Below are 21,262 nucleotides of genomic sequence, written 5' to 3'. Positions count from 1 at the left end.
TGACATACATGTGAACTGGATTTAAGTGAGGGAGGGCTGTGCAAAGTCACCAGTCTGGCTCCCCCTTGATTGCATGGATGGCTCTAACCTCTGCTGCCAGCATTCATGATCTTGGAGTTCCTTCCAGCCTCAAAAGATGGTTTCTCTGTATCTGTGTTTGAAGAATGTGTCTTTGCTTCCTCAGATGAGCCTCAAATTCTCCCTGCTTAATGCATGGTTCTGTCTAAGCAAGTAGTTCTGCTGCTAAATACCCTTGTCAGAGAATGGGAAGGAGAAAAGAATCCTTTCTCCACATTATCCAAGAATTTCCTCCACAGGCGGCACCTGTACTGCACTCATCTTAACTATTAAAAGCCCCTAGCAGAGTGGTCCATTTTCAGTCCAACCCATCGATGATTGGAGGGGGGCATGAGGGAATGAAATTGATACTTTGCAAAGGAATGGAGGAGTATTCATGCCTGACTAACATATCAATACTTCATTGCCTCTATTATCTACACTTTGCTTTCTATTGACTCTAGTAGCCAAGGAGGAATGAGGGAACCAATATTCTCCACCTTCCCTCATTGTACCTATGTTGGAGATATTTAGATGGCTCATTGGGTAGGGTGCTGGACCTGGAATCAGGAACACATGACTTCAAAATTTGCCTAAGACACTCACTAGCTGTGTGATCTTGGGCAAGACACTTAACCTCTGTTTGCATAGAAGACAGCTAGATGGTTCAGAGGATAGAGAACTGGGTCTGGAGTCAGATAGATCTGAGTTCAAATTCAGCCTCAGACACTTACTATGTGACTCTAGGCAAGTCACTTAACTTCTATTTGCCTCAATCCACTGGAAAAGGAAATGGTAAACCACTCCAGTAACTTTGCCAAGAAAATCCCATGGAGAGGATGGTCCATGGGGTCACAGAGTCCAACATGACTGAACAAAAAATATCTGTTGTGTCAATATATCCCTATCACAATCCTATGAGTTACATGTATTATTACCCTCCTTTTAAAGATAGGAAACTGAAATTGAGAGAGAGCAAGCAATTTGTCTAGGGTAAAAGTGCTGGTCAAGGTTTCTGAGGCAGAATATTTTACCCAAGGTCTTCCTGGAGCCAAGCAAGCCTTGGCTTATATCTCCCCTTCTACATAAACCTTCTGAAGAAACACTCTTTGTTGAAACTCTCAAGAAGATAAAATGAGAAGAATTAGTCATATTCAGGTAAATTGACCTCCAAAAGAGCAGAAACAATCTTTGCATGTGAGTACTTTGCAGAAAGTATCCCAAAGACTCCTGAACTAAAGGAAGGCACCTGTTGGGGACCTGTCTGGTTGACTTTCACACAGAATTATAGACTGTGATCTTTCTGGGTTTAAAGATTATCATTTCATAAAAGGGGACACAAGGGCCAGTGTGGTTAGATTAGTTATTCAAGTTCACAAGTAGTAAGAGGTAGAACCAGAATTCAGTCTCTGGTCTTCTTACCACAAATCCAGCATTCTGTCTACCATTTCATTTCCTGTGATAACTTTGAATTCTGAATAAAGCCAAAGGATTCTCTTCACTTCCATTCAAATTCATAAAGAAAAAGGCCTATTATATTGTATTTTGGTCACCAGTTAGATTGAAATAAAGAAATATGCCAATGACTTTTTAATAAATTCATTTTATGTTTGACCAGAACTTGCAACTGGTATGAACTAGAAATGCAGAACACTATTGCTGACTGAAGAATGATTGCAATTCCATTTTTTTGCAGGTTTCAACAACTTTCTGTATCATAAGAAATAAGTGCATCTCTTGCTATCATATTCAAAAAGAAAATGAAAAGGTTGCTAAATGCATAAGTAATTGTAACTGATTCATTGATCTGAATACTGTTTAAAGTAAAACAGTAAGTATTTCTGTCACACTTTGAAGTTGAGCTCTGCAGCTCAGTTCCTTCCCTGAGGGTTACTTTATAGCCATTAAAAATATGTACCTTTTATCTGGTGCCTTCAATTAATTGAATTTCAAAAAATATTCTGAATTTTTTTTTTTTTTTGAGAAAATCACTTAGTTCCTGGAGGACATTTTTGTGTGATTTATTGCTACAATAATTAAAAGCACCGAACATTAGGCTGGTCACTGTTGGAACTCCTGCCTGCCTTTGGCTATACCGTGGTTAAGTTAAAATATATGTGGTTTTCAAGACGTTTCCTAAGCAAGGAGAGAAATTTTTATTCTTTTCAGACTGCTTCTAAAATGTTAGCATACCTTCCTAAATGATTTCTTGAAAAGATCCCACCAGTATTTACATGGTAATTAAATGCAAACACAATTAAACCCTTTTACATTAAACAATTAAAAAAGAAAAATCCTAAAATGATAAGTGTTTTCTGATTTTATTCGCACTTTTTCTATGGCATAGCTGATGTCATAAAATGTTCTTTACTATTATACAACCCTCCCACCAACCCCTGATTGGGAGTTTTGGTGAAGTTAAAATTGCCAATTAGGATAATTAGCAGAGAGGAAGGCTCAGCCTGAATTGAAAGCTAACTCTCTAGTTAAAAAAAAAGTATGAATTAATAACAGCACTTTGTTTCAGAGAAAATTCTGCCCTTTAATTTATCTCTCTATCTTTTGCTTCTCACTCTCTCTGTCCCTGTGTTTATCTCAGCCTCTATCTTCACTTTCTGTCTTTCAATATCTCCCTTTTCTTCCCTTCCTTTTCCCCCTCCTCATATTTGTAAAAATTATTTTGCTGTCTTCAGTCAATCTTTAGAAAATTAAGTGGGTTTGGGAAATAGACTGCTAGAAAATTGATGCAGATAAATAAATGTTAGTGCTCAGAAACCTCTAATATTACTTGATAGTCTTGCCCAAGAAATATAATTTCTTCCTCCCTGTATCAAACACAAGTAGAAAAACCAATAGCATTCTGTTTTCAAATGTCCAAATATTTTTCTGTACTTTAATTGTCAAATACCTATAACACGCACAACAAATTGCTTCTACTTAGACAATTTTTTAAAATGTGTTCCCTATTTAATATGGGTTGTTTGTTTATTTGTTTTTTATAATAAATCAGAGTATTCAAAAAGATTCTAAATTTCGGGGTGATCAAAGCACATCTTCCCCAGTCTTTTACTCTCTCTCTCTCTCTCTCTCTCTCTCCCTCTGTGTATGTGTGTGTGTGTGTGTGTGTGTGTATATATATGTATGTGTGTTATAAAGGCAGGTCTGGGTTCTTCTAGACCAATTTCCTATTTAGATACACATATCTCATTTTTGAATTAATATCCTTTCACTTTTAATATGGAGTGTTTTAAAGGACTTGAATCAGAAGATTTATCAAAAGATAATAGTTCAGACTTTTGAACACCATATGCGAATCCTGATGGTAAAGAATAATGAACAAGAATGGTTCCTTCTTTGAATCCATGTGTTGGTTCAACCTCTTCAAAGTATGGTAGGAAAAGCAAAGCACATACAACACTGAATTTTGCAGTCAGCCCACTAGCACAACTTTTCAAACACTCTGTTTATTCATTCATTTTCTGTCCCCAACATCCACTTCAAAATGATCTCATCACAGGTCTATACCATGGTCCCATCTTTCAGGGATCTGCTTAACTAGACAATTTTTCTATTTGATTTTTTAAAGTATATTTTCGCAGTAAGGTGTCTACTTAAAAGCTTGTCTGTATCAACATTCTTTATTATGAAAGTAAAGTGAGAGAAGAATAGGATGGTCATCCTTGTGGCACAGGGAATAGTTTTTCCCTGTAGTTATGACACTCAAAAAAATTCCACTTTTGGTCCCAAAGACCACACTTCAGTCGATGGAGGTCTTCATTCTGTGCTGGGTCAGTATTTGTCTAGAGAAGCTATTGGTGTGCTTTCAGTGAAACTTTGGTCAAGAAGCAAAACCATAGTTAGTACAGTAGAACAAATACTGCGTGTGTGTGGTTAGAAGATTTGAGTTCTAATCCTGCCTCTGATATTTTCTACTCTGTAATGTTAACTTCTTTTAGGCCTTGGTTTTCTCGTCTCTAAAATGATGGCCACTGAAATCCCTTCCAGCTCTTGAGCTAGGAAAATCTAGAAATATATGGATGTCTTTGACTTTGGATGCTGAAACATTGCCACCAAATTCACATCCTCCACTTTCTGGCTTAGCCTCTTGCAGACTGGCTTATCCTTCTAAAACAGTAACCTGTCCTTTTTCCACTTTGGTGGTATGATTGGGGGAACAACAGTAGGGACTGATTCTGGTATTTGTCCCTTTGTAGATGAAGACACCTATATCTGTGTTAGACATGATTATCAGGAATAGCAGGAGACTCATTCAACTAACTACCTCACGTTCAAACCACTAGCTGTCTCTGCTTGTTGCTGCAACTTCCCTGGAAGGGAGAAATCTAGTAGCAGTGGCCAAGCCCTACAGGAGCAGAAATATTTACTTAGATTCCTCTCTGGCTGCTTTGCCAACAGGAGAAACAAAAAAAGAATTGAAAGATGATCCATTGGGGAACAAGTACTGACCAGAAGGCTCTGGGTATGGGGGGTGGCAAGAACTCTCTGCCTTGTCAGTGGCATCTAGGTAGAGTGAAGTGGTAAGATTTGTCTAGAGAATACACACCCTGACCCAATGAAGACTATTTTTGTTGTAGCTGCTGATGTTACAGCTGCTGCTGCTGGGGGACTGTCTTCTGAATAAAATCATCCTCTCCAAACTCTGGAGGAATTTTTCCCCAAGGGACTCTTGGCAAGGGTCTTGGGGAATTTTCATCTTTTCTCCAGAGTACAAGCAGAGATGGGCCTTGGAAATAAGGTGGGAGTATTCTACATAATCCCATTTCCTGTGAAGTTAGGTAGGGCTTTTGATCTTCTAGTCTTCTTCTGGGATTCTGAATCAAGGTCAGGATTCTAATGATTTGGCTCTTAAATGCCAATGTATTACAGTAGGAAATTTGCATGAAAAGCAAAAATAAAGTTATGAGAGAGTCATGGAAAGGGGACAAGCAACTGGTCCTTCTTCCCAATGAGGAATGATTTTGTTGCAAGCTGCACATCAAATGTTTTTATTTTTTAGGAATAGCAGAATCCCATCCATTGGGAAAAGACCTCTAACTATGGGGCAGGGATGATCTTAAACTCACTGCAACCTGAACTTAATGGATTGATCTATTTCTTTGCATGTTCAATGGGGCTTGTTGTCTGGCTATGGTTCTCCTTGTTAAATAGTAAGAAATATTAAACAGGAGAGTTAGTTAAATAAACTAGATGGGGTTTAAACATGTTACATGTCTATTTTGTTTTGCTCTCATTTACTAAAGGGAAAGTAACAAAATAAGGACCAAAAGCTCTCACCACTAGGGTACTTAAAACTATCTTTTCTCTCCTCCCTCCTTCTCCCGAGTTTGAACTAAGTCATCCTTCCTGGAGAAGAAATATTCTTTTCTCCCTAAATAGAACCCAGTCCTAGCTTTTGTTATCTAAAGCAAACAGGATACTTTAGTTGAAGAAGGTATAGATCCAGTCTGGAATTTGGTCCTGGGGTAATAAATGAAATACAGAAACTTCCTTAAGAATATATCTCCTGAGAAAGACCCCCTCATCTGACAAGTCATTGGTAAATAGCCAATGTCTTCATTCTTTGAAAAATGATCCCAATTCATTTTTCTAGGACCAGCTCAGGCTCAGTTCCTTCATAGAAAGGGCAATGTAAGGAGACAGAACTTGGGGGAACTGATTATTGATCTGACTTCCTTTGCCTCTTACTGGTTTTTTTTGGGGGGGGAGGGGGGGTGTTTTTCTTTTATGGTCACCCTGCTCTGTGAAAGGAAAGGGGAGGACAAATACTTGTCCAGTATGTTACTTGTTATTGGCAAAACAACTAGATATTTTATTGTCTTCCTAGCATCTGGAGGGGAAAAAAGATCATTTGAGAAGGAAGAGGTAGAAGGAATTTTTTTCTTATATTTTTAACAATTTTTTTCTTATATTATCCACTATCAAATTTGAAATGTCATTGCACAGTAATGTATTGTGAAGGGAAAACAAGTAAATGACTGTACCAAGTGAAAATGACACACAAAGGGGATGGGAGTAGAAAGAAAAACTCTCAATATAATTTGTCTCAAAAAGTCTTCATGAGTCTCCTTTTTAAATGAATTTTAAGCCTATATTTTCGTATATATAAATGAAATGTATGCCATGTATCATACCGTATATAATTAATCATATAGGTATACATGTATATATATATATGATACATTTTTACTCTCTTTAAATGCTGAACTATAAGGTTTGGATCAAATAAACCTGAAACCTTCTCATTACAGGTACTATAGACCTGTGACTTATGCCTGCTCCAGCTATAGCCTCCTTCTTTGTTCTCTCATTCCCTATCTACCCTCAGTCTACTCTAATGCTGGTTGGAACCATCAACCTGAATCAGTAAGAGAGAAGTGGGGAGGGTGAATAAAAACCAATAAAAATTTTCAGTAAAATAGAGATCCAGAGTCACTCAGAAGCTTCCTTAATGACAGTCTTGGAAGATTTGATCCTGGGCTTAGTGGCTCCTGAATTGATTTCCATCCATCTAGCCTTCATCCTTGCATTTTCCTCCCAATCCCCTCAAAAGTCAAAGTTGCTTTATTCTGACATCGTGAAAACCTCATAGATTCCTTTTCTTGAACGGTGGGGCTCCTGAACCTGAGTGCTCCTGTAGGGCCCTATTCTGGCCAGACACTTCCTTTAGGAGAGACAGAAAAATGTCCCCCTCAAAAGCTCTATTTCCTTGCCAGCTGCGAGGCCTGGGACCATGTGCCCAAACTTAGATCGATTCTCCTACTGACTGACCAGAAGCCCAGTGAAGAAGAGAAGTGCAGAAGAAGGTACGGTGGAGCAGATGTGTAGAAGGCCCCAGAGAAAATGGGCTATGTCACCTCTAACTTCCCAGGGAGGGGGAGAAAGGAAGGATGGGGTGGTGACCCAAGTGGACATGGGATTCAAGTCTATTCTGGTGTGATGGGGAGGGACAGGGTTCTTAGTTGCTGGCCCCTTGGTAATTTCCCCCAGGAGTGCTACGGTCATCCTTAATGGGACAAGCAGAGATGCATAAGCTAAATCCACATCATTCCTCACAACACCGTCCCCCACCCCACCCCCCACCATCGCCGGCTCCTTCCTACCCTAGGGCTCGCTTGTGTGAGAGAGGTAGAGACTTGGAGAGAGAGCAAGCAGATTGACCACTTGCCATCTTTACTTGCCCTGATAAATTACAGTTTTCATGTGGGTGCAGTTAATCAAAGGCTTGATAGATGTCTGTCTTACAGCGTGTACAACCTGGAGATGATTTGGTTAAACGGAGGACATTCGTGTCCTTTCAGAATCAATGCAATTATTGTTTGCCACCCCGACAACATCTGGAGTGGCAGCACTGATTTGACTGACCTGTTATTGATGGCGGTGTCCACTCTTCCTCCCTAACCTCTTTGAACCTCTGCAACCTGCTTCCCCCAACAAACACACAAGCCCCCACCTCCACCCCCAGCGCGCGCGCGCCCCGCCACTCAGCCCAGCACTTATAACCCCCAAGAATGCATACGCGAGGTCGAGTTTTCAAAGGAAAAGTTGGGAACTCCTGCTCGCGTTGGAAAGTGTTAATCAGCAGGAAAGAGTGTGATCAGTGGAGCTATTCACTTGAACGTCACTCTGGTACAGGGGTTAGTGAAGTGATTGTGGCGCCTAGGGACTGAAGGAAGGCATATTCCACTCCAGTCAGGTGTTATACGCTGAGAAATGTCTGCATTAGTTCTCTATAGCTCTCCGCAAGTGAACCGGTACAGGAAAGAGACCAGGACCCCAGCGATGGAAAAGCCCTCGCGGGAACATCAGAGTTACAGCCTGGCTTGATCTCTCAGGTACAGAAATATCTCTCAACCCTCTCAACTCCCCAATCCCCTCCCCATTCCTCACACCTCCTCCAGCCCCCCGCTCCTTTTACCCCCATCCCCCTCCCTGTATCCACTTCTTTTTGATGAGGTGGCTTTTTTCTCCCATAAAAAGCCGGGAGCTGAAAAGTAGGGGAGGGACAGAGCAGCGTAGGTACATCCATGGGTTTTGTGCAATGATTACCTAGGTCTGAGTGCAGATTGAGTTTAAGCAGTGTGCATGAGTGTGTGTGTGTGTGTGTGTGTGTGTGTGTGTGTGTGTGTGTGTGTGTGTGTGTGTGTGTGTGTATGCGCGTGTGCGTGTGTTTTCTTAAGGAAAGGGCGATGGATCCGACGTTTCCGCGAAAGTGAAGGTAGGGTACAGAGCTCCTCCAGGGTCCCGGCTCTGACAGCGCAAACTTTGCAAAAAATCGGATTTACTCTGACTGAAACAAAGTTTGGTTTCCACAAGAGGTGGGGTGGAGTGTGTGTGTCAGGGGACGAAATGGGGTGGGGGTAGGGGTGGTGGATTTCAAGCCAAGTGCTGCTCAGAGTTCAGAAAAAGTAGGAGGAAGAAAGCGAGTGTGGGGTGGGCGGGGGTGGGGGGGAAGGCAAGGAGAGAAAAAGCTAATACTGGGAAGCTTAAGGACGAGTCACTGAGAATCACAAATCCAAGGGACCGTGGCTCCGCTGTGAATTATGTGTCCATGAAGGCAGGGCCTTTGCCCCGGGACCTAACGCATGGAAATGGAGGGAGGGGACGGGGTATGGGGTACAAGTTCTTGGAGCCGCGGCGCTTAGCTTCCTGGGCCACCTGGGCGGATGCTCAGCATTTCCACTGTACTGCTGGAAATTTAGGAGGGCTGAGTAGATGGGGGGTAGTGGATGGGAGGGGAGAGAGGGAAAGGGAGGACGGACAGGACAACTGAATTGTCAAGTGATGAAAGTGAATAAACTGCAAAGTACTGTACTCTGAATCTGAGGCCTGCCTTCATGCACTCAGACTGTTATCTCCCCTCCCTTTCCAGCACTCCCCCTCCCTCACCTGACCCCGAGAAACCAGGCAAAAGCTACCACGCAAAAGATGGGATCCTTCTCAAGCCTTCCACCCTTCCCCCCAACCTCCCCACCCCCGCCCTTCCTACCCTACTTCGCAGCCGCCTGGGTCTTTTGGATCATTCCCACCTCCTTGCCTTGCCCTCTTGAGCAAAGCGCTAAGACACCCCAAATGGGCTCTGGTTTTGACTGTACTAGAAGAAGGGGCCTCCCTGGGAGCTTGCTATTCCACTACCTCCCTCTACTATCTTGGTCACTTAGAAATGAACTGTCTTAGCCCTGGCTCTGAAACCAACATTTCTTCGTGGCTATAGTCGCCCGAGTGGAGGTGGGGGTAACAGTCCTACTAGCCCTTGGCAAAAGTCGTGCCTTGCCTTTGGTTTCCTGTCACTCCCCTACTGGACAGTAAGGTAGTTTTTGTCATTGTTGAGTTGTCAGAAATCAGATAGCCTAAGACAGTGAGTTTCTCATTCTAAAGTCCCTCTATGTATTCCAGAGACCCCAAGTATTTCAAAGGAACCTCAGCACCTCCCGAACCTGAGAAGAGGAAAAAGCAGTAAAGTCCACTTGAGAGTGCGTATTATCTGGGGCTGCACTTCCCCTGGGCTTGCCTCACCTAGGACCTCCACCAGTCTCCCTTGACTCTCTGGCAGGGGCCTGCTCCAGCAATGGGCTGATTTCTCCTTCCCCACACTTCCCCCCCCCTTAAAATTAAGTTTTGGAAACTTTAAAGGTGAATCTGCTGTGGAATTTTTCAGTCTGTAGCTTTGACTTTCTTCTCTTTATAGTTTTTCTAACAACGCACACATACTGAAACCATGGGGCTTTGTCTGGACCCCTAGGTATGGTCAATCTATTCAACAGAGAGCACTGAACACTGTTGATACATGTAAAAGCATATTTGTAGATATGGCTTGGTATATATACATATATACATGTAGGTACTATGTATGCATATATGTATAGATTGCAGGATGTTTAGATAGATGAGATCATAGCCATTCATTCCTAATATGGGATATTTCAGTGACTCCTTGTGCTTTGGCAGCAAAGACAAGGAAGAGAAAAATCCTGGTCCCTTGTCTAGGGCTGCACCTTTTGTGGGAAAGGGGTTTTGGGGCAATGATATACATGGAGCATATACAGAATGTTTTCTGACACTAAAATTCCTCCTATGTGCTTTAGGTTAGTGGTTGTCCCATAGTACTAGAGATCAACTTATATTTGCGTCTATTTCAAAGCCAGGAGATGAAGGTACTTCTTCATCAGGTGTTGATGAATTGTCTGGAGCATTTGAGCTCAGGCACCATTACTGCTAAGATGCCAGGCAGTCCATAGTCAGGGTAGTCTAAGCATAAGCCATGGTCAAGCTTGCAGAGGGAAGTCAGGGCCCAGAAAACTAAGACCAGTAAAAGGAGAGTAGAGATGGAAAAGAATAATGTCCAGTCTCTTGTTTGGTAACAGAAGTTGGGAATGACATTTCAGAAGAGCATTGACTGATCATGACACCAGGGAGACTCAGGGCCCTAGGGAAAGTGGAGAGTTGTCGGTAGTAGAACGGGCTGGGTGGAAAGAAACATGACAGAATTGTACAGTGATTAATAAAGGGACCTTCTGTGCACCCACAATAACACCTCCTCCTCTTCTCAAGGGGGAGGGGGTTGCAAAGGAATGGCATTAAGGCTGCTGGGTAGATTACTGTAGCTATATAAATAGCTAGGAATATACATATGGAGTCTGATCTCGTATTTTAAAGATTAATAGATTTATCAGATTCTTAATTTTTGTGCAGTTCAGAATATTTTTGCTCAATTGCTTTCAGTAGGAGCAGAAAAAAGGGGATACCAGACACTTGAGAAACTGAGAGGTCATCACAATTGCTTAAAAGTGTTCACTGGCTCATTCTGCTAATTATAGTGTTCAGCTAGGAGCCGGTCTGAAAATAAGGACATCGGGTTTCCTGCATGGACTGGGTGACTAGTCCCTGAGAGTTTAAGTAAGCAAATTCCTCCACCCTAACCACTACAAGCCCTAAACAATGTCACAACAATTAGAATCCAAGACAAAACAAATCTTCTAATGAGATTTTTTTTCTCCTGTTAGTCTGCTATAAATTATCTAATCCACCACTCATCTCCCACCTCTACAGTCTTTACAAGGTTGCAAACAAGTTATGTGTAAAAAAATAAATAATTAAAAGAAGTGCCTTGTTCTACTGGAGTGAGGAGTGAGGAGGGGGGTGGGTGAGGAAAAGATGAGAAGAGAGAGAGAGAGAGAGAGAGAGAGAGAGAGAGAGAGAGAGAGAGAGAGAGAGAGAGAGAGAGAGAATGAGAGAGATTCATTTCTGTAAGAAGGCCCGTTGGCTAGTTTCTTATTATTTACACGAAGGTGATATTAGCAATGCAGGTGAGAATGAAATAAACAGCTCGCCAAGAAATCAATACAGAATTCAAAAACAATTATTAATGTCATTTGACTCGTGTTCTTTTTACATTTCTCCCGGCTACAGACGCTAAACTGTCTGAATAATTTGCATGGATCTGCGATTCATTATTTCCGATGCCTTTCCTTTGAAAGCAGCTAGGACAGCGGCTTACTATAGTCTAACTCGATCGGAGAACTAGTATTTTCATCTGTAAATTAAAGCAATTACGCAGCAGATATTATATTATGTGTACTGTGGTCTCCAGATAGTCATCCATCACCTTCAATCGAGCTGTCAGAGTGGGCAGATTCGTTTCTGGGAGGCAGTCTTCCAGCTGGGGAGAAGAAGAGAACATCATCATTAATTAGAGTGTGACCCTGGGGCTATTCACATGTCTGAACCCAGGAATCTCTCTGAGCAAGTCTGCACACTGCCGAGCAGCAGTTCCCCTGCGCTGGGCTGCCAGGGCTCCCACAGGCTCACTCCCTCAGCTGCCCTCCACTCTCTGGGAGCGGCCCAGAACCACCACTGTCGCTTTTGGTCCTCCCTGACACGCACTGGGAGGCATCTAGAGATGGGGGTGTCCCCAAGTCTGGTGGTGGAATTTTGACTGTAGTTGCATTTGCGACCTTTCTTTACTAAAGGGATAAAGGAAAAGGAAGGAAAGGAGGCCCGAGGAAGTCAAGAGAGCTGATTTTGTCAGTGGAGGGCAAGGCAAATCAGAGCGCGGTAATTACAAGTGGCTTGAGATCCTTTTACGGTCTGTCCAATAACTCTGATAAACCAGGTTCTGAAAGTGGAATTTGACTTGAGATTCTCTAGCCTGGGATGGGATAGAGAAAGTCTTGGGGTTGGTACTCTCTAACTACCTACCCCTACGCTTCTTCACTACCACCCCGGACTCCTCCCCACCCCCGGGAGAAGAGAGCATTTTGGCAGCTTCTGCACGGGGGGCGGAGGGGAATCAACCCTGGCTTGGAAACCTCAATCTTAGCGGGCAGGCTGTGAAAATAATGGATGTGGGCTTTTCGTCTCCTTGCTCCCAGAACAACTTTAAAGGGCCTTCGTGCCTCCATGTAAGTGAGCTTTTTTTCTTCCTCCAATCTGCCACGCCAGGAAAAGGGGGGGGGGGGGGGTGGGGGGAGGTAAAGGATCTTTATGACAGGGTTGGGGAGGACTCCAGATGTGTGCGACCATCTCTTGCTGAGGAAGGACTGATTTGACTAAGCCTCATGACTCCCATTCTCCCCCCCTCCCACCAAGAAGCTATGAATATTTTAACTCCTCAGAGAAGGGGGGAGGGAGGGTATGTGTAGGAAGAAGAGGGAAAGACAGTGACAGACGGAAGGTGAAAGCCCAGGGGACATGCTTGGGGTTGTTGCGGACTTGGAGGCCATGGGACCTGGTGGGGGCAGTTTCGTACCTTGTGTTGGAAGGGAACTTAAAAGAAGTAGCTAGAGTTTGAGAAACTTGTCTTAAAGGGTCTCAGATGTCCTGGAGGGATAGAAGACTTTGTTTCACTTTTCTTGAAGCAATTTGGATATTCAAGACCTAGGGTTAGATTGGATCTAACTATGAGAGTTGGACTGGACTTTAAAAATCTAGTCTAAAACTTTCGCGTTAGAGATGAGGAAACTGAAACCCAGAGAGGCAAAGTACACTCTCCCAAGGTTGTTGGGGGGAGGGTATGAAACATTCACCAGACCTAAAAGAGATTTGGAAAGAAGAATGTGCAAAACTCTTTGGGGAGATATTTGTTCTGAAAACCCAAATTAGGATTGTTGCTTCCATAGGCTGTGAGAAGAATCTGGAGACACATGTTTCAAATACATACGTAAATATATACGTGTATGTGTATACTTTCCCGTTTAAAAACAAGAACTGTAGTAGAGGTTTTTCTCCAGTTCCATTGCTTTGTAAACGTTGCTGTCTTCAGTTGTTTCTTAGTTCCTGAGCCTAAGAGTTTAACATTCAGTAACCCATCTGGAGTAGAGGATACAAAGAAAATAGAAGTCGTTGTCCTGTGGTTTATTGCCAATGTTAGTGCTAATTTTAACTGTTGATTAAATCTTAAATGAAGACTCACTCGTGTGTCCCTTCATATGTCTCATTTGTAATTGAGACTAATTATTACAGTGGGGTGGGAAGAAACAGCTGCTCATTAATTAATTTCTAATTAAAAGTGCTTACCATTCTTCAGTGACTAAGGAGAAAAAATCATTAGTCGGTGCAATATTGATTCTTCAGATGAAAACCATAAAAAGTGCTATTTGTTTTCCGCGTGTATTCCCCACTTGCATTCACATTCTCTATGCAGCTAGACATGCAGGTCTGTGTGTTCTTCACACAAACACACACACACACACACAAAATCTGATGTGCCTCAAATGAATATTAAACTTGCAGTTAGGTCAGTTTGAATAGGTTTTATCTGACGTCAGTCTCCGCTGTTTAAAACAATGTACATCCGACTTGACGTGTTTGCCCGCGAGTTTTTTTTTTCTTTTTTCTTTTGAAAAATATATATTTGCATCGTCAAGAGGTGACAGATCTCGGTGCCCTGTGTGGCTATTTTCCGGGGCTAAACGAATAGCTACAATCATTAGAGATCACTTTTTCCTCAGTTAAAAAAACTTTAAGATGTAGGTAGATAAATTAAATATGGTGTTCTGCTTCGTCCTATAAGCATCTAGGAACCTCTGGTCACCAATCAGTTGGTACGGTAGAGCTGCCGTAGCGTGTTAGAGCAGACGCCTCTCCTCGCTTCTTGATACCCGGGAACCTCTGTACCATGTCATACCCTCAGTTTGGATACCCTTATTCTTCTGCACCACAGGTAAGACCTGATGGTCCACGGAGGATAATTGATTGAATGCCAATGATTATTAGCCACTTCCGAACGGCTGCGGGCTGTGGGGCTGCTTGGGTAAAGTGGAGAGCTATCAGAAGAGCGTGAAATTGGTTAAACCGCGGTGCTGGGGATGTTCGCAGAGAGAGAGTTAGGTTCCTCTGCCTTTCTTGATGATTTGGAGAAGGAAAGGAGCTCGCTACTGCGAACCTGGAAGGGATGAGTTGGGTTGGGAGAGAGGAACAAGGTTTGGGGGGAGAACTAGTCCCCCTCCAGGTTTCACTTGCCCCTCCAGATTTTGTGTTTTTGAAGAGGAAACAGCAAAATGCCTTAAATGAGTAATTGCAGTCACAATGAGGAATACTCCAAAGACAGCAGGTTAATAACAAATGTGAGTGTTTGTCTCAGTGTGGCCGTTTGAAATCTGGAGCTAATGTAAACACCGTACTTTAGGGAAAGGGGTTCTAAGGCTAGGGGCAACATTTATATGACAAAAGAAGTCAAATCATTTTAATATGGGGACGGTGCTAAAGTTCCTTTGAAGAAGGGAGTTTAAAGAAAATCTTTCCCCTTTGTACTCTGGACAATAAAAAGCCCCTCTTTTCCAAAATACATTCCCATTAGATAACGGGGGGGGGGGGGGGGGGGGCGGGATGTACTGGTCCGAATTACAGTGTTCACAAACAAGCAGGCATTGAGCTGGTACATTTCAAGAGATCCTAGATCTTCATTCGCTGCAAGAAAGAGAGTAGCTAACAGAAGCCCCCTCCCTATCTTCCCCCCACCCCCAGGCATTTGTCCGTGGATGCTGGAAATGTGTTCTTTCTCACTAATTTCATCCCAAGCGTCCCTTCTGCCTTCAAGACCTCTTTCTTCCTTCTAGTTCCTGATGACCACTAATTCCCTGACTACTTGCTGTGAGTCCAGCGGCCGGACGTTAGCAGACTCCGGGGCAGCTGGTTCAGCTCAGACCCCAGTCTATTGTCCTGTGTACGAGAGCAGGCTGCTGGCCACAGCTAGGCATGAGCTCAATTCCGCAGCTGCCTTGGGAGTCTATGGGAACCCTTACACTGGCACCCAGGGGTACGGAAACTACGTTACCTACGGCACTGAAGCCTCTGCCTTCTATTCTTTGGTAAGCTAAGCTCTGGACCCAAGGTGGAGGGGGTGGGGATATCCCTCAAACAAACTTGGCCCTTATGATTCCCTGGGATTGAGTTAACATGTCAGGTATAGAGTAAAGCGAGAGGGATGGGTGGGGGAGGGGACAGAGGGAAGGGGAAAGGGGAAGTGAAGAGGGGAGGGGGGACAGACAGAGGAAGGGGAGAGGGGGGATGAGAATTAGAGACTCTTCCCTCCCTCTCCTCCCCATCCAACCCTTCCCTCTTCCCTCCCCCCATTCCCCCGTAAAACTGTCCTCTTGAAAAGTAGATGCTTAGAGATAGGTAGGGTTGACAACTGGAAAGTTCATGTTCAGCGTTCGCAAGATAGTTCTTTGGTTCTCTCTGCTCATGGAGACTGGGGTCTTCTCCAGAAAAGTAGTGGAGTCAATTACCCAATAAATTGCGGCCTCCTAGGTGGCAGGGAGTAATGGTGCTAATGACAGATGCCAGTGATGCAGGAGCTACTAGGGCTTAGAGTCTAAAGTTGCATGTGTCCAGGACCCCAAAAATCGATACACCTTCGAATGAGCTTTTCCTTTGGCATCATTATAGTGAGGGTTAATGTGTCTATTGATCTCTCTCCCGCTGAAATTCCATAGCACTTGGGATTAAAGTCTTGGGAATCAGTGACCCTCCCCCCACTTTCACCTTCCACCCCAGGCCCCGAGCTCTACTCTAAATCCTTCCCGACTCGAACTTCTTTAACCCCCTCCTCCTCCTCTCTTCCCTGCTTTTTTCCGCCTCCTGTTCACCTTTATCTTCTTTTTCCTCCTCCTTTTCCCTTTCCCCTCCTTGCTTTTGTTTTTCACGCCAAAGTTAATAAACATATTTCTAGGTCAGTATAGACAGAACCTTTTTTTGTTTCTCCTAATGCAAATGAATGGGTCGATCTCAAGCAAAGTTTCTTTGGGTCACTAGAGTTCTGTGTTCGGGCCCGGTCCTTAACCTTTGGCTTCCGGTGCAGGAGGTTATAATATTTATGAACTAAACATGTTGATTTCATGTTCCATTGGCAGTGTCTCTCATCACCAGAGTGTGGGAGGGAGGGAGAGGAATACAAAATAGTTTTATTTACACTTTCTACTTCCAATCTGTAGCAACCAGAATTGATACGCACTTTTGTAGCTAATAAATAAAAGCTTCACAAGGAACTTTATTTTCAGTAGAGATATTGCTAGGGACATATTCTGTATTCCATCAGAAATGTAACCAGATTAGTGTCGTTTAATTCCCCTAGAGGAATAAAAAGATTAATAAACCGACAAGCTTGATTTAATGTTAACAGAATAGTTTCGACTCGAAAGATGGGACTGGATCTGCGCATGCGGGCATCACGCAGGCAGCAGCTGCTTACTACCCTTATGACCACACGCTCAGCCAGTATCAATACGACAGGTAAGAAAGCAACAATTAAAGAGCTCCATTGAGGAGAAAGGGCATTGAGTGTACTTTTGCCCCACTCCCCTGAATTTCAAGGGGAACATTTTCCATATATATTTTGCAAGCTGTAGGTATTGATGGGTTGCCATACATTGGCGACTTACATCGTCGACTTTCTTCATGTGACCATTCATTTTGGAAAAGTGACTATGCAGAAGGGAGAGGCAAATCTTTCGCACATCCTCTCCTGGGTCTATCGAGGGAGGATCTTAGAGGAGGGGTATGATGAGTGGTTCAGCAGATTCTGGGTGGCTTGGGTTGCCCAGGTAGTGCAGTAAGTATCAACCAGGACCGTCTTTCCTGTGACTTTTCATATTTGGCTGTTGAATAAAATATCTGATTTACATAGTACAAGAGACCGTGGGCTCACGGCTCGAAACACCTGATGGTCAGCCCAAGGAACATTGGAGGTGGGGATGGGGAGGAGAGGGGGAGAGAAAAGAAGTGAGCTGGGAAATACGGTCGCGAAATGGATCCTACGTCCCTCTTTCCTAGCTAAAAATGTGCTGACCAGATACACACACACGCACGCACGCTCGCACGCACACACACACGCTCATACTCAGGTAGGCACGCAAGCCCCCAGACAAAATTCTCACCTGTATCTCTTTCTTTCTTCTTTTGTGGTTTTAGGTAAGTAGAGGCGGGATTTTCTTCTGCGGCAAGTAGGGTGAAATCGGTGTTTTCAATGTCACAAGGCGGCCAATCAGGCTCTCACCCCAGGGGCTCTTACCAGTCTGGGTGCACACCATTCCCCAAATTACCCTCTCCCCAATGTGATTGGTGTGTTTTAACCTCTCCTGAAATTTTTCTTCTTGTTTTGAGTTCCTTACCAGACGGGTTGGACCCTGAGACAGGACCCGGACCCCTCTTATTCACAGACCATTCAACTCGTTACTTTGCGGTGTTTGTTAGCTTTAAAACCTTGAAAACCTACTTAAGTCATTTCAACTTCTTACGCCCACTGGGTGCTAGTGCTCTTTCTTGGCTGTGTATGTTAAATATTCAGGTACATTCCAGCATCTTCTGCGTTTCGTTTTTACATTTTCTCGAACAAAGGGGTAGGAGGGATTACTAATAAAGGAATCCTATTAAATATACGTCTATTAACATTTACGCCCTGAGGTCATTTAAATAGCTTCTATTGGAGAGAGGCTTATCAAACTGTCCAACAGATTCAACTTTGCTCAAGCGCTCTGATCATTTCCGCCTAAGGTTTTGAAAGTAGATTTTTTACCCCATTGTGTGTATTTAAATTAAAAACAAATATTGTCTATCCGCCTGGTGATACTAAGGTTACTGCACCAAGCAAACAGAACTGAACCTAGGATTTCTACTGCTTTGGCCACAAGGGTTAATTTTCTGACGCAGCCCCCACGTGGTTGTCTGCCTGACCCAGGTTACTTTGCCAGCACCTCTCTACTCTGTTTCCTAGGTATGGCACGATGGATGGGGGAACACGGAGGAAAAATGCTACCCGAGAAACCACCAGCACCTTGAAGGCCTGGCTCCAGGAACACCGAAAGAATCCCTACCCGACAAAGGGCGAGAAGATCATGCTGGCTATCATCACTAAGATGACCCTCACCCAGGTCTCCACCTGGTTTGCCAACGCCCGCCGGAGGCTCAAGAAGGAGAACAAGATGACTTGGCCACCTCGAAATAAATGCTCAGATGAGAAAAGATCCTATGAGGAGGAAGAGGAGGGAGAGGAAGAGTCCCAGGAAGACCATCTCAAAAATGAGAAGAATGATGGTTGGTTTTGAAGTGATAACATTTGGCTCAGGGTAGGAAAAGGGAGGGGAAAGATGGATCTTCAATCCAATTATGTGTACTGGTGGCTGTAGTGGTGTAGAATGAGAAGGTGCCCATTGTAATGTTCCTAAAGGATGGAAGAGGGCAAACAATTTGTCTTTATTCTAGGCCCTTGGTCATCTTTTGATTCACGGTGAGCAATCACTACCCCTTTCTAAACTGAATTTTTGGATTACTTGTAGAGAGAGGAAAGAGTTGGTTGGAGAGAGCTGGTGGCAAGGAAAGACTCATTGATTCCTTTGACTACTTATTGAGTCCTTTTAAGGGTCTGTGTTAGGGCTTAGTGGAGATGAAAAAGAACCATTTAGTGTGTTACTTTGTTAACTTGTAGATGTCTCTCTTTTTGCCTTTCCCCATTCCCTGCCTAAAAAGAACGTGTCCGCAAGGAAGAGAAGGAACTCGAGCTGAGTGACTTAGATGATTTCGACCCCATAGAATCAGAGAGCTCAGAGTGCGAACTGAAGCCGGCCTTCCAGCACCTGGACAGCGGCCACATGCGGGCTGCCTCTGGAGGCGCAGACTGCCCAGGAGACCCTTGCAAGGAGCCAGCCACCTCTCTCAAAATATCGCTCCCTGGAAGTGTCCAGCTGGAGGAAGACGTGGAGCGGGCCAAGAACTGCCTCAAGAGTGTGGTCGATGAATGTGAGCAAGACCTAGCAGTTGGAGGGAGACAGAGGGGCTGCGATTCTAAAATGTGCTTCCAGCAGTCAGGGGAGTCCCAGATCCTGGAGACCAAGCCCCGGATCTGGTCCCTAGCTCACACAGCCACTTCTTTGAACCAGACTGAGTACCCATCCTGCATGTTGAAGCGCCAAGGACTCTCCATTTCTTCCTCATCTGCCTCCTCTTCTTCTTCCTCCACTGCAGTCTCGGCTCCTAGTGGCCTCGATAGGCACCAAGATTCCCCTGTCACCAGTCTCAGAAACTGGGTGGACGGGGTCTTTCACGACCCCATATTCAGGCACAGTACTTTGAACCAGGCCTTGAGTAACACTACAGTGTCCTGGGCTACCACCAAAGGAGCAATACTGGAAACGGGAACCCTGGGACGGTCTCTGGGGAACAGCACGGACATGCTGAAGGGACATCTGGCAAACTTCCCCCCACACCACCACCACCACGACTCCAATAAGGAGCTGCTCTCCTTTCCCAAATCTGGCAGCAAAATGTTCTGCTCTTAACAACCCCGCCCCCCACTGGGGCCCAGAATGTTCTTATCCTTGGCAGAAGTGGACACAAATTGAAAGGAGAGAGTGGGGGAGGGGAGTAATAGGGAGGGGAAGAGCTTAAGTTTGAAGAATAAACTTTTTTTCTACAAATAAATAAAAATAAACCTAAAACAAATCAAGAAGCAAGCAAACCAACCATGTCAAACCAAGTAATCCAAAATAGAGGATTTCAAAGTCTGTTTTGCTTAGGTTTGCCAGAGAGACTATTTTCATTCTGTCCTGAGAAGAGTTTCCCTTGCCTACAACTTTGAAAAGAATCAGTGCCAGGATCCTTATTTAACTTCCTGTCTAAAGAAAAAAAAAAGGGGGGGGGGGGGAAAGTACGTGCTATATTTTAGAAGTACTTAACAAACAAACAGAAAGTTTACATTCAAAGGTTTACATTGAGGCAATGTTTCAATAGTGAGTTTTCCATTTCAGGCATGCCAATATTAGTTACAAAGACTTTTCAGACTTTTCCCTTCTGATTTCATTGTTAATATATAATTCTCACAAACAGCACTTTTCCCAGGTTTACACTATCGCACAAACTTTACAAATAAGATGTTTTAAAGAGGTATGTTCACATCAATGAATTGTCTGTTTCAGAGGTTTAAAATAATACTAATAAAATGGAGTGATGGTGTTTTGCATTGCCCTATGACTAAATTCCAGATTTAGGATTTATACTGGTGAATGCTTAAGATTTACATTTAAACAAACACTGGACAACCACCACATTGGGGGAGGGGAAAACTGGAAACCTTTAGAATTTCTAAAAACCTTTTCAAACTGGACACTCTGGAACCTGAGGGAAATTGGATTTCTTTACCTCCTTAGCATTTCCACAGTTTAACCCCTGAAGTTCTCCCTTGGCTGTGTGTGATAGCTGAGACAGGAATAGGCCCCTGGCTCTTCCCAGCTGGAAAGAACTCAGTTCCATCCATCACCAATGTTTGATGAGTCTGACAGCTTTTCACCCCCCAACCTCCACCTCCAAAGGGAAAACAGCCTGAGCAGTTAGAGTCATATGTGCATCCTAAAAAATCAATCTAAACTCTATCTGTGCACTAAATTTATCGAAATATTAAAGGAGAGGGCGGTTGCATTGAAGACTTTAGCGAAGAGTGAGAAGAACATGGCCCCAGGGGCCTTGGAAGTCTTGGAGGTCCGGCGGGTAGCGGGAATCTCCTAGCCAAAAAAAAAAAAAAAAGTGACTGGGTTGAGGGAAATACGGGTGAATCTCTCTGAGTCCTTACATCAGCAGAGGCTCCTGGAGTAGTGCAGTGATTGTTTCACATGGAAAACTTAGTGTGTGATTTTTTTTTCCTCCTTTGCTCAACCGACCGTTTGAGCTTCGAGATCCTTTATTAACGTGAAGAACCGCT

General features: G+C 43.7%; 1 protein-coding gene across 3 annotated transcripts; it reads left to right on the top strand.

Moving 5' to 3' along the window:
• Positions 1 to 7,586: 7,586 nt before the first annotated feature.
• On the top strand, positions 7,587 to 20,520 carry IRX4 (iroquois homeobox 4). 3 transcript variants are annotated; one of them, XM_072605371.1, is made up of 6 exons: positions 7,587 to 7,910; positions 14,087 to 14,639; positions 15,132 to 15,383; positions 16,697 to 16,806; positions 18,287 to 18,606; positions 19,039 to 20,520. In XM_072605371.1, the coding sequence occupies exons 2-6, from the start codon at positions 14,583 to 14,585 to the stop codon at positions 19,845 to 19,847; spliced, it is 1,548 nt and encodes a 515-aa protein (XP_072461472.1). In that variant the 5' UTR covers positions 7,587 to 7,910; positions 14,087 to 14,582; the 3' UTR covers positions 19,848 to 20,520. The 3 variants fall into 3 exon arrangements, with proteins under 3 accessions (XP_072461472.1, XP_072461474.1, XP_072461473.1); XM_072605373.1 differs by having other exon boundaries at positions 7,588 to 7,910; positions 14,087 to 14,236; XM_072605372.1 differs by lacking the exon at positions 7,587 to 7,910 and adding an exon at positions 11,304 to 12,476.
• Positions 20,521 to 21,262: the final 742 nt, after the last annotated feature.

Source organism: Notamacropus eugenii, chromosome 4, assembly GCF_028372415.1.
Source record: "Notamacropus eugenii isolate mMacEug1 chromosome 4, mMacEug1.pri_v2, whole genome shotgun sequence".
Classification (NCBI taxonomy): domain Eukaryota; kingdom Metazoa; phylum Chordata; class Mammalia; order Diprotodontia; family Macropodidae; genus Notamacropus; species Notamacropus eugenii.
The sequence above is the reverse complement of the archived record's forward strand: the minus strand, read 5'-3'. Positions and strand labels throughout refer to the sequence as shown.